At 45.0% G+C, this 18,380-nt stretch overlaps 1 protein-coding gene across 2 annotated transcripts in view; it reads right to left on the reverse strand.

The window, feature by feature from the left end:
• The window catches only part of Setbp1 (SET binding protein 1), a 352,035-nt gene that overhangs the window by 324,925 nt on the left and 8,730 nt on the right, over positions 1–18,380 (reverse strand). For both annotated transcript variants that reach the window (XM_021150811.2, XM_029472068.1), the window contains exon 2: positions 4,295–4,924. In XM_021150811.2, the coding sequence (XP_021006470.1) occupies positions 4,295–4,759 (465 nt within the window). In that variant the 5' untranslated portion in view covers positions 4,760–4,924. The remainder of the gene's footprint in view (positions 1–4,294; positions 4,925–18,380) is intronic.

Below are 18,380 nucleotides of genomic sequence, written 5' to 3' on the forward strand. Positions count from 1 at the left end.
TTAGCAGACCAAGGAGTGCAGCTCGGATACCCCCACCCCTTCTCTTGCTGTTGAACTTAGAGTGGAGTGGCTAAGCCCCTGTCCTCACACAGAGCTGCTAAGCTCTGAGCTGAGAGCACCTTCAGGTCTACCACTGCTGGAGTTGTGAGTCTCCTGTGTGTTTTGAACTTGAACTTGCCTCTAGAGATTCATCTTCATGTTCTCTGTTGTTTTTATTGACTGGCCTGAAGGGAAGCCAGAGTGAGCACGAGTCACCGTGTCACTGACTCAAGTAACTGTAGGAATCAACAGTCGCTCCGCAAAGCCCCAGGAATATGTTCTGAGCATCCAAACCCATCAGACACAGTTTACACACTTTCCATGAACCAACGATCATGAACCCTCTGCTGAAGGCCATCCAGACCTCCATCCTCGACTGCTGTGCTGGTTTAAAAAAACACCATTAACCTTGAGGCCGTGAGGTACTCTTTTTGAGTTCTTCCATTGGAGTGACTATGTTCTTTTACCATCCACACATGCTCTCTACGTTGGAGGCTTAGTCCTAGGCTTGAAATTCGGAACGAAAGTGCTACAGAGAATTGACCATGGGTCTTGTCGTCGTCATCCCAAAGCTGTAGACCATGGCGCCTACAAACACAGTAAGGAAGCCACTTGTAAGGGGTAAGCCACATGACAAGTTTCCCAGGGAGCTTTCCTTTTCAGAAACAACCACATGGGACGCAATCTAAGCTCTCTTTGCTTGAAGCTGTCAATCACCTGAATCAACTATTAATCCCTTCGCTTAAATATAAAAGAACATACCAGAACAATAAACTTCTCTCTGCCTCCAGACTTGAATCCCCAAGACACTCAAAACCAACCCCAATGAAACACAACACTTGCTGTACTGGATTCTGTCTCTCCCCTAAGTCAGTTCGATAAATACTGTGGGAGGTGAGACAATTAATTGTACGTCGGTCCATGAAGTTAGAAAGTGATGTGGACTGAGTTTCCTTGATTGCGCTGCCCTTTACTTACTAAGAGACAGAGTCTCTTGATAGACCTTGAGTTTAGCAAGACTAGCTGTTCAGAAAGCCCAGCCACCTTGCTGTTTACACCTCCTCTGTGCCAGGATTACAGTTATGCCAGACACATTTATTATCATCATTATTATTTATTTATTATTATTATTAATGTAGGTTCTAGGACCCAAAGTCAGGTCCTTACATTTGCAGGAGAAGCACTTTACTGACTAAGCTTAGTAAATACTTTAAGCTCTAGAGGCCAGTGTCAAGGCCCAGCGCGACCACTGCACTAATAAAGCAGTCACAGACAAAATGTAATCAAGTGGACTTGGCCTCACTCCGTTAAAACTTTATTTATGGACACTGAAATTTGAATTTCAAAGAAGTTTAACATACTTCAAAATATTTCTCTTTCTTTGATTTTTTTTTAAATCTTTTCAGAAATTTATAAAAACCATTTTTGTGTGTGTGGGCTGTAGAAAAACAGGAAAGGGACTGAATTTGGCCCACAGGCTGTGGTTGCCAACCCTTGCCCAATGTCAGAACGCGCATCCAAATGCCCTCAAGAAAACATCTCCACCCACTCAAGGACCAGTTCTACATGGCCTCTTGGAACTTCTCAGAGTAGGACTGGGTTCCTAGGGACCACCCTGTGCCCACATCTTCAGAACAGGGTTCCCATCTCCAAGAGATGCCAGAAACTGGATCTCAGGAATAGATACTGATTGGTATTTACAAGACACCATCTCCAACCTTTCCCTGTCCCTGACGGTTGTTGAATATCTCTAATTTACTGTCAGTAAATTCTGCAAGTTCCACCACTGAATTTTTCCATACAAACTACAGGCAAGGTTTCCACGCAGACCCTCAACCTCAGCGTTTGGTTGATCTCCGCAAAATGACAGGCATTTGAAGACTAATAAAGTCAGTATTCTAACCCAATAGAGATAAGAGATTGTCCTTGCCATATATCAAGGAATTACAACCCCATGCTAATAACTTTATTCGTTCACTCCTGGAAAGTAACAGCTTTCCGAGTGACTACATGCAGAGGAGACAGAGAGACACGATATGCAGCCAGCGTCTAGGAGCTGAGACATTTTATAAGCCCCTCCATCACAGTGACATCAGAAAATGCTACTGCGCAGTGGAATCCGGCCCCCTTCGCTTCCACTCCTTCCAACTGGGAGGCATAAAAATGCTTACCACGAGGCAAACCACATGTTCAAATAAGGGATTTCATCTTTCTAATAAAAACACTCCGCTTCCTCATTCACACTTCAGTTTAGATTAAATTTGGGGTTGAACCCCCAAACTGTGAGCTGCTACTCAAATCCCAGTATGGTGGGAATGGAGAGAAAGTAATCAACATAGTTACAGCTTTCAGGAACCCCCTCAACACACACATACACACACACACACACTCACATGCACACACACTCACATGCACTCACACACATGCACACACACACAGACAGACAGACACACACACTCACATGCACACACACACACTCACATGCACACACTCACTCACATGCACACACACACTCACACGCACACACACACTCACACACACACACTCACACACACACTCACATGCACTCACAAATGCATATACACACATGTTCTCACAGACACATACTCACACACTGACTCACACACAATACACACACACACCATACTCACACAGGCGTGCACACACACTGACACACACAGACAAACTCACACACACACACACACACACACACACACACACATTTCAATAGCACATAAAGAACTGGGCCACCTCAGTGGTCAGAGACAACAAGTACTCCCTTTCCAACCTAAGACACCCAACTCCAAAGCAACAATGTCACTTTATAAGTGACTCAAAAGTTCCGGTCAGGTATGAAGATGACCTTTGTTTGCAAAACAGAGAGCTCATGAACCACTGCCAAGTTGTAATGGGAGGAGGGGTGTGTGTGACCCAGATGCTCTGGCAAATGAAGCCAATGGTTATTCTTCCCTGGCCCCAAACACTAATGGAGCAGGGAGTCAAGTGTCCTGGTTTCCCAGTACTGAGGCTTCTGGATGAAGACGGTTCAGTTTAAACACAGGGCAAGTTTGTCTCGAGACAACTGTGAGCAGTTGTCGTGTTTGAAAGAAGCTTCTAGCTCACGTCTTTGACTTTTAGTGCAAAATATCAGTGAGAACCCCTGGCCCGAGGGCCAACACAGCTCCGTGATACAGAAGCCATATGACGTCTGCTCAGCTTTTTGAAGGAGTGCCACGAAGCTTACAAGACTACCAGTGACAGGAACATTCCAGAACACTATCATACTTTGGTATAAGAACTTTAAGTTCTTATACCAATCTAGTACAGGTAAATAATTATACATCAGTGAAAGGCAGAACCTGATTAAAACCTGAACCAAAAAACTTGGTCAACTAAAGTCTCTTTCAGAGCCATGCCAAGGCCACCTAGATTCCTGAAGGCTAAAGCTTTCTATCCTGGGCCTGTCTTCCGCTATCACAGGCTGAGTACCACTCCCATCCCCAGAAGGAAGTACACTATAATTCCACACACATGCAGAATAATACAATAAAATATGGATCCAACCATCCCCAAGGAACTGATCCTGCCTAGCACCTCTGTCTGCACGCCTGTGTTTGACATCTGGCAGGAAAGTGGACCAGACTCATTCAACCCAGAACCAGACAGGTTCACCATGTCTCCGATCGCAACTCATTCAGCTGGACTGCAGACCCTCCCCTTTTCTAGTATCCTCTTCTCATATGGTTCTCTGATGGTATACTTTCAGGATGAATGTCTCTGGGTCACAGGGAAGACTCTATCGTAAAGGAAACAGGGCTTTCTCAAGAGCATTCACCTCCTGAAGTACTACAACACTGATAAATGAAACCAAAAGTTAGTTGTGACACTTCTTGGCTGCTCTGATTGACCAACTAGGAAAACAGATGCAAATGTTAAAACAAAAGCGAAGCAAAAAGTACTTTAAGCTTTTGGAAGACTTGGCTGACCTGACCTATGGGCTATTTCCTAATGAGCAAGATATGTTCCCAAATCCTAATTCCCTAGTAGCTTATGTTTCCTAGGTGAGTATAAAATATAATGATAAACTCAACATTATACTATATTATATCATAGACTTGGCTGTAGGCCCTACATATTCCATCAAAGAGGCTGGTGATTCAAAAGTAAATACATTGGAAAATAGATTGACTTAAAAGTTGGTGACAGAATAGCAAAACCAGAAACAAAGCCAAACTTGCAAGGCGCGGTTCCCTACCTTCTTTTTGGAGTGGTTTCTTTCGTCTTCCTTTGTCGCTTTGCTATTTTTCCCAGTACGGGACACCTTCTGGTCCCCAGACTGCTTTATGGTGATCTTGATCTCAGGTGGGCAGATATAGTTCTCCAGGTTTTTGGGGGGTTTCTTAGCCCGCTTTGTGGTTTGAATCTTCAGCTTTAAGCTCCCCTCAGTGAAGTTGGCCTCCTTGATGGAGAACTCCTGCTCCTCCAAGCCATCTCCAGCCACCCATTTCTCACTGTCTGCATTAGAATTGCAATCCACATCGCGTCCTGAGCCCAATTCATCCTCCTCCTCTGGCTCCATGCGTTCTCCACCCACAGAGATGCCTTTCAAGGACTCTCCTGTACAGCCAGGAGCAGGTGGGGACCTGGATGAGGAGCCCTGAAGGAATTCCGACTCACTCCCTCTTTGCCGGCAGCTGCTTAACATTTCCCTGGGCTCCATGATAATCCTACAGTCTTCAGGAGTTCTCAGGACAGGAAAGGGATGAAGGGGAGCAGAAAGGATCAAAAGAGAAGAAACCCAAAATTCCAAGAACAAAGTCGTCCAGCCGTTGGGTTCAATGTCCCAAGAACGGAGATGTGGCGGAGTCCTCAGAAGGGATCAGATCTGTAATTGAGAGAAGCAGAGAGGTAATTGGCTATGGTAGGAAAGAACCAGACCCCAAGATAGCCAATGTCCAATTCCCACGTGCCTACAGTATCAGAAAGTCCATTCAAATTGTGCATAATCAAACTGAATTGCACCAGAGCAGAGGGGAACCCAATGGGCCCAGACCATCCATCTGGATGGCTTACTGTTATTTTTTATGGCTTCAGGTCCAATAATAAAGACCTGTGAGTCCTGAGCCGGGCTCAGCTTGTTCTTGAAGCCACAGCGGACTCCATGACTCCAACCACAATGACAGGGCAGTCTGAATGCTGACCCAGGCCCGGGGGACTGTATCTAGGTGATTTGTCTTATCACTTCTCTCTTCCATCTGAGGAAAAGTTTGCAAAATGAGAAGAGCTGCACCACCCACCCCTCTATAGGAAGAACATCACTGAGCCCACTCCTGACGGTTCGTGATCACGTGTCATTATGTGAACCACACATTATTCCCGGTACTCAGAATTTTCTAGTTTTTGTCATTGCTGGTTTGTCCTATTTGCTTTGGATGTTTAGTCTTTTGTTCTGTGAGACAGGGTCTCATTTTGTAGCCCAGAATGGCCTGGAGCTCACTGGGTAGCTCACGCTAAACTCTAATTTGTGGCAATACTCCCGACTCAGCTTACCAAACGCTGATAATCTCCACCTGACCTACCCCTCATGGCAAGCTACCTCGTAAACTTGGGTGTGAGAACTGATAAGAAAACCAAAATATTTCAATAGGAAATCACGAATAACCTCAGGAGTAATGCAAAACAGACTTTGACGTGTTTTATCAACAGAAACATGAGGCATTTAATCATTTCCATTACTTATATAAAATAGCCATTTGTACAATTGGTGACCTTCTCTTTTGTTCCTTAGATGAAAGGTTATTATGTCCACACAACAGAACAGCAGAACAAGAGGGAGAGGGAAGCACCATTTCACAAGCCATCAAAACTGTCAGGCCTCCCCACTAGCAGCTTCCCTCCAAGATGAAAAGGGAAAAATCAGGTTCTCTCCAGATAATCACAGGATGAGTCAAGTATGCCTTGTACTCATTCCATCACTCCATTCTCTAGTTCAGACACTTGATTGCAAAAGCCAAAGGCAAGGCCAGATGTCTATCTGTAAGAGAAAGCCTACTGTCCCAGAGGGAAACCACAATATCTTCCTAATTTAAGAATAAGGTTCCTCAGAAAATTGGACATAGTACTACCCTGAGGACCCAACTATACCTCTCCTGAGCATATATCCAGAAGATGTTCCAAACGGTAAGAAGGACACATGCTCCACTATGTTCATAGCAGCCTTATTTATAATAGCCAGAAGCTGGAAAGAACCCAGATGTCCCTCAACAGAGGAATGAATACAGAAATAATTCTGATACATTTACACAATGGAGTACTACTGCGCTATTAAAAATAATGAATTTAGCCGGGTATGGTGATGCACGCCTTTAATCCCAGCACTCAGGAGGCAGAGGCAGACGGAGTTCTGAGTTCAAGGCCAGCCTGGTCTACAAAGTGAGTTCCACGACAGCCAGGGCTATACAGAGAAACCCTGTCTCAGAAAAAAACAAAAAACAAAAAAAAACAAAAAACAAAAAAAAAACAAAACAATGGATTTATGAAATTCAAAGGCAAATGGATGGAACTAGAAAATATCATCCTGAGTGGGGTAACATAATCACAAAAGAACACACATGGTATGCACTCACTGATAAGTGGATATTATTAGCCCAGAAGCTTGGAATACCCAAGACACAATTCACAGACCAAATAAAGCCCAAGAAGGAAGACCAAAGTATGGATACTTTGGTCCTTCTTAGAAGGGGGAACAAAAACCCATGGGAGGAGTTACAAAGTGTGGATCAGAGACTGAAGGAAAGGTCATCCAGAGACTGCCCCACGTGGGAATCCATTCCATATACAGTCACCAAACCCAGACACTATTGTGGATGCCAACAAGTGCTTGCTGACAGGAGCCTGATATAACTTTCTCCTGAGAGGTGCTGCCAGTGCTTGACAAATACAGGGGTGGATGCTCTCAGCCAACCATTGAACTGAGCACAAGGTCCCCAATGTAGGAGCTAGAGAAAGGACCCAAGGAGCTGAAGAGGTTTGCAGCCCCATTGAAGGAACAATATGAACAAACAAGTACCCCCCCCCCCCGAGCTCCCTGGGACTAAACCACCAACCAAAGAGTACACATGGAGGGACCATGGCTTCAGCCGCATATGTAGAGCAGGATGGCCTTGTTGGACATCAATGGAAGGAGAGGCTCTTGGTCCTGTGAAGGCTTGATGCCCCAGTGTAAGGCATGCCAGGACAGGGAAGTGGGAGTGGGTGGATTGGTGAGCAGAGGGAGGGGAGATGGGATAGGGAGTTTTTGGAGAGGAAGCAAGGAAAAGGGAAAACATTTGAAGTGTAAACATAGAAAATATCTAATAAAAAGTTCAGAAAAAAAGAATAAGGTTTCATTACTTCTGAGCCATCCTTCTTACTTCAGTGAGCACTCTCCCTATTGCTAGCAGGGAACACTCTACACATTGTCTCTGCCCACCTATGAGCTCAACAGTTTAAAGAACTGGTCAGCCAAGTGTGCTGTTTCAAGAACTGGCCTACCAAGTGTGCCCCATGAGGCTTATAGGGACACAGTGAGAACAACCAGAAACTGGAACCTGACAGCTGAGTGTGTGTCATCTGGCTTTAAATCCAGCACATTCTCAGTCAGTCCCCTGCTAGAAAGCCAGAGGGGGGAGCAGCTAAGGGAAGAGAGCTCCATACGAGCCATGCATGGCCCGCCAAGAAGCCCAGAAACATACTCAGATCCTAGACATGGTTCAATTTTGCACACAGGCATGCTTATAAGCAGCTTCACTCTGAGGAAAAATCAGTAGTGCATTTTTCGTCTGAAAGTGATAAGTCTGCCCTGGTAAAATCACGAGCACCTTTGCTGTGGCTACCAAGAAAAACACTAAAGAGCAACTTGTAACTCAGAGGATGGACAAGACTGTGTGTCTTCCTGTGTTGGAGAATTCATGACACTTATTAAAAAAAAAATTCTGAAGTCTATCTCCAGTATACCCATGTTCCTATATTCTTCAAACCTTTTATTTTCTAAAGAGTCACATTTAAGTCAACTGTAGTGGTATATGCCTGTGACCCCCAACATTTGGGAAACCATGGCAGGAAGATCACAAGTTCAAAGCCAGCCTGGCCAGCCTACATAGTGAGTTCCAGGACAGCCAAGAATATACAGAAAGACACTATCTCAAAACAAACAAACAAACAAACAAACAAACAAACAAGCAATGGTCTTATCAAGTCAACATCCACTGATTCTACTCTTATCAGGGGCACATACTCCAGTGTCACCCTAACATATCAAGATGCCTTAGGACAAGGCCTTGTTGATAGCAGGGAGAGTCCAGTAGGCAGTAAGCCTCTCTCCATCTACACCCCATCTCCAAACACATTTGAAGCAATTTTTTCCTAAGGACAACAGCACCCAAGGTTTATCCCCTTAGGCGGGAATCACCAACATTATGCTTTAATTTCTCAGTAGCTACCCACACAATTACCCTCAGGCACAAATACCAATGCAGGATGTAAAATAAGGCATAGACTTCCTCAGAAGCACTTAGCAATCCACCCGGACTTCAAACCAGAGCAGGCAGATCCTGTGAGGAGATGAAAGAAGAAACACCAGCTACAGATGAACAGACAGGCTCTGAAGTGGGTACATAATTACTAGGAAGAAAGCATCTCCCGTTTGAAAACGGTTTGCTTGAGATTTTCATATATTCAACTGCATGAGTCAGTTAACTATTTAGATATGGTAATAAGAGATCCATAAAAATAAAGATCCAATTCAACAATTGTTTCTCAATTCCTCTAAAGAAGAGCAGACCCTTGATTAGAGATTTGGAAAGCATCTCTGAAGAATGCTACACTGTCAGCCTAGGAAATCTCCAAGAAGATCTCTTTCTGAGAAATTAGGCAACGATTAAAGAACTATTAAAGAAGAAAGGCCCTGGTGTGGGTGGGGCATAGGGTGATGGATCATTTGTTAACCTGTCTGTCCCAGAAACGAGAGAATCTGAATGAAGGTCTCTAGAACCCACTTCAGTACAAGATGGCTTGCTTGTCATTTCAGCCTTAGGAGGTATAGTTGGGATTCTCAGGAGCAAGCTGGCCATGGAGACCAATGTTATCAAAGTCAAGCCTCCACATTTGCATGTAGGAGGGGATGCATGCGTGCAAGTGAGCCTACACACACACACACACAACTGCCTACATGCAATCATGCCATACTTAACCACGCCATGAAAAGAACAAAAAAAAAAAAAAGAAAGGGGGGGGGAGAAAAGGAAGAGGAGGAGAAAGAGAAAGAGGAGGAGGAAAGCAGAAAGAACATAGAGAGAGCAGACGATGCAGTCCAAGGCACCTGGACCATGTAGGATGATGCTAAGGAAAGAACAAACCGATGTTGGCTAAGGGTGTGGCACTCAGTGGGACTGGCGAGAAGGCTAGCAAATAAAAGGTTACAGCTGGATCATGAAGTCCTTGAGTGACAGACTAGTGAGTTTTGGATTTCATCTTTCAAGTAATGAGAAGTCACCAGGGAAACGAAAGCTATCAAAGCTTGGTTTTAGGACAGTGCAACCCTCCTATCCTGTCAGAATTAGGAAACCTAGTAGTAAACAGATAGTTCTCCCTGCTGAAATCTGATTGTGCTTTCTTGACGACCAGTTAGAGTTTGGGGTAAGGTTGGATTTTCTTATAACAAGCACTCTAGACAAAATGAGAAGGTCGTTAGTCATTGCCCCAAGCTTTTCAAGGATCCATGCACCCCAGACACCCTGGTCTTATACTGACTCTCATCTCAGACCATACTAGCTACTAAGTTAACAACTGTCTACTCAGCCCAAACCGGACTCCACAGAGCTCTCTCTGCACTATTTTCATAGAATCAGTTCTTACATTCCCTGCAATCTTCAGCACAGGACTGGTCCTCTCTAAAGGTTTAGGCCATGAATGAAAACAAAACAAAACAAAACAAAACAAAAACAACAAAAACAAAAAACACAAGCCAAACAGACCCTCAGCTGTACAGGGTTCCCTGTCTCTAATGCAGCCCAAACTGACTCCCACCGCTGTAGCTTACTCCCCAGTGTGTATATCTCCTCCGTGACAAAGTTACAAACTGGGTAACAGCACTGAGTAGCCATCCAGAGTTACATTTCACCCAGCTGTACCGACTGCCTCTATGTGTCAGTCTTGTATTGTCTTCTGGTTGTTTTGAGCAAGTAAACCTTATTTTTCTAATTCAACAGCAATTCATTCCGAGGCTGAGGCCAAGCGCAGATGAACAACGCTCACGTTCTCCTCACCTCCACCCTGAGTTGGTTTCTAGCAGTTCCTTCTGAATGAAAATGTATTCATCTCTGACAGCAGTTCCAAGTCCTTCTCCCACATTAGCTCCACCCACCCCAGTCAAGCTCCACCCACCCAGAAAGCCCCAGTCAAATTTCCTGCCGATCCTGAGGATGATGATCCGGACCCTGGGCCCGCATCAACCCCAATACCTTAAAAACCTACACTAAAAGAGCTTTCAAAAGCACAGAACAAAGTCAACCTATCTGTTGACTTCCCCAGCCCGCAAGGCTGCTGCTTATCAGACGCCCCAGCAAATACCTGCCAGCCTACACACACACTGAGTTTTGTGATGAGTCTGGAGATGACTGCCAGTCCTCCTGTGAAAAGCCCCTGCCAACACACATGTGTGAGTACAGTCACACACTCAGTGATGGGGGAGCCCCGGCGAAGCGAAGGCATCTTGACCTGTTTCCCATTCCTGCAATCAGCGGCTGGCTCGGAGAGGCCAGCAGGAGCGCACAGTGGACACTCTATGCTAGGTTCCCTGCCTCCAGTGCAACACAAGGGACTCTTCTGGGGCTGCCTTCAGGGCTGTCCATGCAGAGATGAAGGGTTGCTTAGGAAATAAGTCTTCAGCAGGTCCGAAGAAGCAGTAGAGAAAGGAAAAAGAGAGTCTTAGAACGCACAATGAGACCAGAGTGCAACAATGAGGTCTCTACCCACGGCTCTGGCATCCAAAGGCAGTGAGATGCTAGCCACTCTAAGTGCCTGATTCCACACTTCCCTCAACAAGGAGGGAGCGATCCCCATTAAGCAGCTTTAGTATGCGCAGCCATAGGCCTACGGGGACACTTCAAATTGAACAGTTTGAACCCACAGCAGTGATTCTGTAGTGCTCAGGGAAAACCCACATGGCTAGATGGTGCTCATACTCAGGGGAGTCCTAAACAGTGTCTCCCCCTCCCTTCCACAGCCGAAAGATACAGAGATTTTTCCTGTCTGAAGAATACGCTCCACCTGCCGCCTGGGGACTCTTATTCTGAGCCTGGTAGGAAATAATGTCAGTTCTGAAGCTGCACAAACTGAGCCAGGGTGGCAGTGGCCAGTCCCACACGTGGGCTTTCCTCAAGCTCCCAGGTACTGTATGGGCTGGGGTTTGAGAGCCACCGGTGCTTTGAGCACAGGGTCTTCGTAAGCTGCATTTCCAAGTATCTTCTCTCTATAAAGCTTCTTAAGTCTCTTAATAATAGGCACCCATTGCATTTGAACCATTCGCCATCCCAGGACCCAGCACAACCTCAAACACAGAACAGACATTTAAGCAATGTATTGGAATGACTAGATACATGAAAAACTGTGCTTGGCTTCTCAGATCCACCCACCTCCCTTGCTTGCTTGGCTCCCAGGTCCCCATCTACATACTGGCCCTTGCCACCCCCACTACTCCTTTCCAAATTTGCAATATGGCAGACACCGACAAAGTCCTTAGCACAGTCAACAGGAGTCAGAAGATAGGATTTATGGGTTCCCTTCTGCCTCTTAGGAACTCTCATGAGACACACACACGCACGCACACGCGCACACACACGCACACCAACCTTAGTGACTCAGCGATAATAAAGAAGAGTGCTGTCATCCTTATCTCCCTGTTGGGGCCTAGTTTGCATGGACCTGTTGATAGTTAAACACTGCTTCTTATGTTAAAATAAGCTTTTCCAAAGGATACCCACCTCACCAGCTTTTAAAGGCAAACAGTAGGGAAGGCAGGCAGGTCCTCACTTCTCATTCTCCCCTGCCTCCACCCCCAGATCTCCCTAGACTTCGGTGCAAAGTCCCATGGCATCAGGGACTCCTTCCATGTTTGCAGGTAGAAAGCACTAGCCTGACTGTATCGTTTTCAGCTCACAAGCTTCTCCTCAAAACTCTTCAGAATATCTGCTGGCATTTGAGAAAATAGAAAAATGGAAGTTGGCAAGGTGTTGCCTTTTTTTTTTCTGGGTAGAAAACATGTTTATGGTTTGTTTGATGGTGTGTTTGGTTTGGTTTTCTCTCCCCTGTAGCCATATAGATCATCTCCAACTCACAGATGCCATTCACAATTATTCTCCAAGCTATTTCTTTCCATTTAATGATCTTGGCTTCCAGATTCTTACGTTTAGCTTAGGATTCTCCTCTCCGGTCTATTCTCTAATATCTATCTATTTTCTTTCTCTTTCTTTCCTTGCTTCCTTTCTTCCTTCTCTCCTATGTGTTATATTTTTCGCCTATGCTCACCTCCTGTGGTTGGGTTCTTCTTGTCAGATTCTAAGAAGACAATGTCTGACTTTGGACATAGAGGTAGTTTAGTATTCATTCTTTTGTACCTGCTAAAGGTATCCATGGACGTCACAGCAGATTCCCATGAAATTCTGCACACACCAGGAATCTTCTCCCAGCCTCTCCAAGGGAAAGGCAAACTGAGATCAAATGTCTGTCCTCTGATTTGTTCAAGTCTGGACTCTTGTTTCTATGCTTCTGTGAGATACAGCATGCCCTTCTTGGCACGTCCTACATCACTGAGGCCTGGGTGACTGTTAAGTTTCACTTCAACTTCCCCACTAGACACTAAGAGCTTTGAAGGTAACACTTGAGCCTGTTTCAAGTACCATGCTATCCCGTGTTAGCCATAGTTCCTAACACATGGAGAGGGGCCCTGAGTTCTCTATGAAGAGAATGCTGAAGGAACGGCAGTGTCAAAAAGCACAGCCAGCCAGTCACACTGTGACTTGGAGTGCCCACAGCTCTGAGTGATGTTTCTTGAAACCGTCCCTACTGCCAAAATTCCTGGAATAAATGGTCCATAACCACTGTAAATGGACCCAGTGACCCAACACGTACCTGGCTCTCAATCAGCAGGAGTGAAGATAACCCCAGACCACAGTTTGCTGATGCTGCATGTATGTTTGCAGTTCACAGCAAAGGCCGAAGCCCCAATCCAGCAGAGCTTCTTCTTGGTGCTCTACACACCTGTGAGGCACACTCCAAGTCACATTTACTTCCTCGAGGAAGCACTGTTTGCTGTCCTCACATAACACCCCTTCCAGCCAAAGCTTCTGAACTCCCTTGACATACATTACTACTCTACAAAAGGCCCTTAGTTCTGCTGACTTGAGGGCCTTTCTCATTTCTACAGATTTAGCTCTAAGTTATCTCAAGAACTGGGTCAAGTTTGACCTCCATGTAGGAGACTAGCTGAATTCACTTTTATCTTCAATCATTGAATACACTTGCATACACAGAGAGAGAGAGAGACAGAGACAGAGACAGAGACAGAGACAGAGACAGACAGATAGCAGGGAGTCTTCTCAATCCCTTGTATATTTTATCATCAAAACACTTGAAAAACTGCTTCAACATTTCAATATTGTCTACCTTATCTACAGGACTGCGGACTCTCTAATGCAGGAAGAGTGTTTTGAACAGGCCTCTGCACATTTCAGAGCGTAGTGAACATAAGGAAAACTTGTCCAATAGGAGGTGTTCCAAAGTCACACTTCTCCTTGAATAGAAGAGTGGACAAAGCAGGGACTGGGGGGTCAGAGGCTCGGGCCACTTAGCCGCTTCCCCATTAGTAACTGTATTCGGCGAGGCATTTTTAAGCCATTCAAGTCTCATTTGAAAAGTGGGTAATAATCCTACCTCAGGGGCTTCTAGAAGAAGTAATTGAAGATTAAATATTAAATGAGATCATAATTACCTGGGATCACCTTAGTAAATGCTCACATTTTTTGTTAAACTTGACTTGGTCCCCTGGAATGTGTCAGCCAAGTTATAAATTGGCTAAGTGTTGCCTTCTCTTCTCAGATGCGGAGAAAAGCCCTGTGGCCCAGGGGTTAGAACCCAGCCTTCTCCACACTCACACATAATAGAAAGCCCACCCAGCTAGCTGAGATTAAACACGCTCACTTGGGCGTTCTGCTGTTGTTTCTTGACGGCTTGTCTAGTAGAGGGAATATCACTGGGTTCAATCAGAAAGTTCCCCTATCTTCAGTGAATGGGTAAAGGGAGGCCATGAAGTGAGCCCCTTACCCGCTTCCAGCCTGGCATTGCTACGTACTGAACCTTGTATGCTTAGAAACCAGAAGGTCTTAAAAGGTGGGACTGGTGTTTTCCATTGCTTCATTGGCTCCTGTTCGTTCTCCAGCTCTGGCTAAGTGGGACAAAATGAGCCCAGATGTGAGCCTAGGACCTCAGTTCTTGTGCTCTGGAACTCAATAACGGGACAAATCTGCATCATGGGCTTGAGAGTAGACACACTATTTACTAAGTTCTGATTGTAGCCACCTTCTCGAAATGGCAACAATGGCATGAGTCTTGGGGATTGGTTTCAGGGACCCATCCTCAAGTTCGCCTGCTCAGTTCCATCGATAGCAATCCTACCTGCTGTCACTGTTCCTCCATGGGGTTAGGGAAAGAACACTATCACAGTACGAAGGATTGGCTGGGTCCTTACGGTGATTACCACTTTAATCCATCTGCAGCCTCCGATGCCATAAATCTGTCCTTAGTGTAAACTTTAGACACGCAAGAAAAGGACCAGGAAGGTTAGAAATCTTCTCAAGGGTTCAGATACACACTAATGCAGTGAAGAATAAGAGTTTGGTTAACCCCAAGGCTCCGGCCACATAGGTGGCAGAGGGTGGCCTTGTTGGACATCAGTGGGAGGAGCGGCCCTTGGGCCTGAGGGTGTTCAATACCCCAGTGTAGGGTGATGCCAGGGGGGAAGGCAGGAGTGGGTGGGTGGGTTGGAGAGCACCCTCACAAAGACAGGGGGGGGAATGGGATAGGGGTTTCCAAAGAGGAGACCAGGAAAGGGGAAAACATTTGAAATGTAAATAAAGAAAATATCCAATTTTAAAAAGAGGGGGGAAAAAAGAAAAGAAAAGAAAAAGATTTTGATCAACAACAGACTGCCTATGTGGTAGTGGTCCCATATTGCTGTTATGTAGCTGAAAAATGTATGACCTAGCAAAAATGTATCACCTAGCAGAAATTTCATCACCTAGCATAAATGTATCACCTAGAAATGATGCCATCATTGTAATATTAGCAGTAGTATTAGCATCATTATCATTGTTATTATTTTGGATTTTTGAGACAAGGTTTCTCTGTGTAGCCCTGGCTTACCCGGAACTCACAGAGATCAGCCTGCTTCTCTCTCCTGAGCACTGGGATTAAAGGCATGCCCCATCACCTGCCCAGCTTCATAATAATATTATAGTTCACGATATCACTCATACTTTTAATGTGACCCGGCATGAACACACGTACTCCAGTGCCTGTCACACAATTTTACAGCATAAAACATTATGTATTTTACAGAAAACATAGCTGTGATCGTGAGGGGCTATACCACTAGTTCACATCTCTTTCTATTCTACACCCTAATTGACTGCATTCTTTTTGATTATAGAGAGTTTGCTATGAAGCTGTATGTTACAGCAGTCTCAGTCTTCTCACAGATCTATCTCCTGAAGGCAGCCAGAGGCCTCCTTCCATGATGGTTACCTTCTACCACCTAGGTTTATACAAGTCCACACCCTGTTGTTCGTACAACTATCAAAGCACCTAACAATGCAGTTCTCAGGAACAATGTGTCCCTATGGTTTATTGATGCATCTATATATATATGCATATATATTATATGATTACTCTCTTATATTATGATCTATTGAAAATACAAAGACAATCCAGCTTTTTATCAAATGCCCATACTTGCTTCTACCCAGAGGACCCCTTCACCTGACTCGCCACATCCCATCACATCTTCAGTACCAGATTTCTCATCTGCTCATCTCATTCACTACACAGATTCTTACAGAGGGAAGAAAGAACACACACACACACACAACTATGTCAGAAGAGATGGAGAGCGGTAGACCTGCTAGAGATGGTTGTGATCACAGTGTTTCCTACGCAAGCAGGGATGGGGATCCACAATGTAAAGCTGTTCCTTGTAGCCCTTGAGTGCGGCGTCTTATGTAGCTATACATTTTAATTTCATCTACTCCAGATATGTGGCCCCTATACACATAGGAAAAGTAAAGTGCAGGGATTGCTGAAATCACAATCCTTATGGACCCGAATGTTCTTTAATTTATAATATCGCCAAAATCCCAAGACTCAGCATTAATAATCACCTGCCCTCCAGACATCCACCAGTCACATGGAAAATGAGAATGAAAAGGGCATTTTTTTTTCCTTCTGTAAGAATGATGAGAGCCAACCAAATGAGAGAACACAGATGATGAATTCCTTAATCTCTCTAGAAAGTCCTTCTCCTGTTGACCAGAATGTGGGCCTAGGACGAGTTCTTCATCCCTTCAACCATCTGCTTCGGCAGTTCCTTTCTGCACTGTCATTTGTACAAAAGCGTAGCTGACACAACTTATACTCCTGCAGTAGAGAAAATGCTAGGCTTACCACAGAGCTGAACAAATGTTCCCTCCATTTCCCTTCTTTTGCCACAGTTCTCCGAGTATGAGTATCCTGACCTGCCAATTAAACATCACACTGTTACTGAAACTAGAGTGTCCTTCTCCGGCTATGCATTAAACACCTAAAGAGACCATTCGGTGTCACGGAGTAGGGTATTTTGTGCCAGAGAAGGGCCAATCCTCAGTCCAAATGTTAATATATTGGGTTGTTGTTTGTCCTAAAGACTCTTCCTTTGAATGTCAGACTGCAACGGCTGGTGATGGGTAGAACCTAGCAGAGGGCAGCATGGACAGAGGTCAAAGGCCTTCCAAGCTATGCTGTACTCATGGGCATTTCTGAGTGGCACACCCTACTTCCACTCAAGCCCGCCCTCCTAGCATTTGGGAAACTGATCTTGGCTCGTCTCCTCAGATCAGCTGCAAGCATCTAAAGCCTTGAGCCTGCCTATGGCTTCTGCCTTGGTGTCTCCGCAGATCACTGCAAGCATCTAAAGCCTTGAGCCTGCCTATGGCTTCTGCCTTGGTGTCTCCTCAGATCAGCTGCAAGCATCTAAAACCTTGAGCCTGCCTATGGCTTCTGCCTTGGTGTCTCCTCTTGCTGAGTGCTGTGTTGAGCCAATCTTTCTCTCCCTCGTCCATTCCCACATGGATGATCCTCTTAGACTCTGCACCGACCCAACTGAGACCATCCCTTGGTTCTGGGTGACACTCAAGTGGCACACACTCTTTGAAGCTTTCTGAGCTCTACCTTGGTAGTGGTCCTTGGAGTCATCCTGCACACACTTTAATCCTCAATCTGACAGCTTTCTATAGCACATGATATATTTATTTATTTCCTCAAGGTAATTTTAAATCCATGTGTCACCTCAGCTCACTCCTGTCACTTCATCAAAGGTCCTCTGCCTCTAAGAAAGTCTTCTAACAAACACATCCCTCTTGAGGCCTTCCCCGACTATACCTTAGCATGGATCATCCAAGTAGCAAAACTCTACTTTGGAAAATGTTTCTTAGTTCGAGAATGATAACTTCCACTTTAGTTAGACATGTCTCCCAAATACACCATCCTTTCACCAAGGGCAAAAGTGCCTCTCAGAGCAGACCTTTCCATCCAAGGGTACCAGGAAGAAAGCCCCATACAAGCTTCAAAAAAAAAAATCTGTGGCCAAAAACATCTTAAAAGAGTTCTTAAAGACAATGTAATGAGCCGAGAGAAGATCCATGGTATTTTCATGTCAAAGCATCCTTTCTGGCCACCTGTGTTATGCTTTTAGGGGAAAAAAAATCATCTTGCTTAAGCAACTACAGGTCATGGGCATAGCCAGAAACAACGGCATAGAATCTGACACCCAAGATTTCTTATTCTGCTCCAAGAATATGATTCCTGTCTTAGCTGGGGTTTCCATTGCTGTGAAAAGACACCATGACCAAGGCAACTCTTCTACAGGATAACATCTAATTGGGGCTAGCTTATGGGTTCAGAGGCTCAGCCCATTATCATCAAGGCAGGAACATGTCAGTATCCAGGCAGGCATAGTGCTGGAGAAATTGCTGAGAGCTCTACATCTTGTTCAAAGA

This window comes from Mus caroli, chromosome 18 (assembly GCF_900094665.2).
Source record: "Mus caroli chromosome 18, CAROLI_EIJ_v1.1, whole genome shotgun sequence".
Classification (NCBI taxonomy): domain Eukaryota; kingdom Metazoa; phylum Chordata; class Mammalia; order Rodentia; family Muridae; genus Mus; species Mus caroli.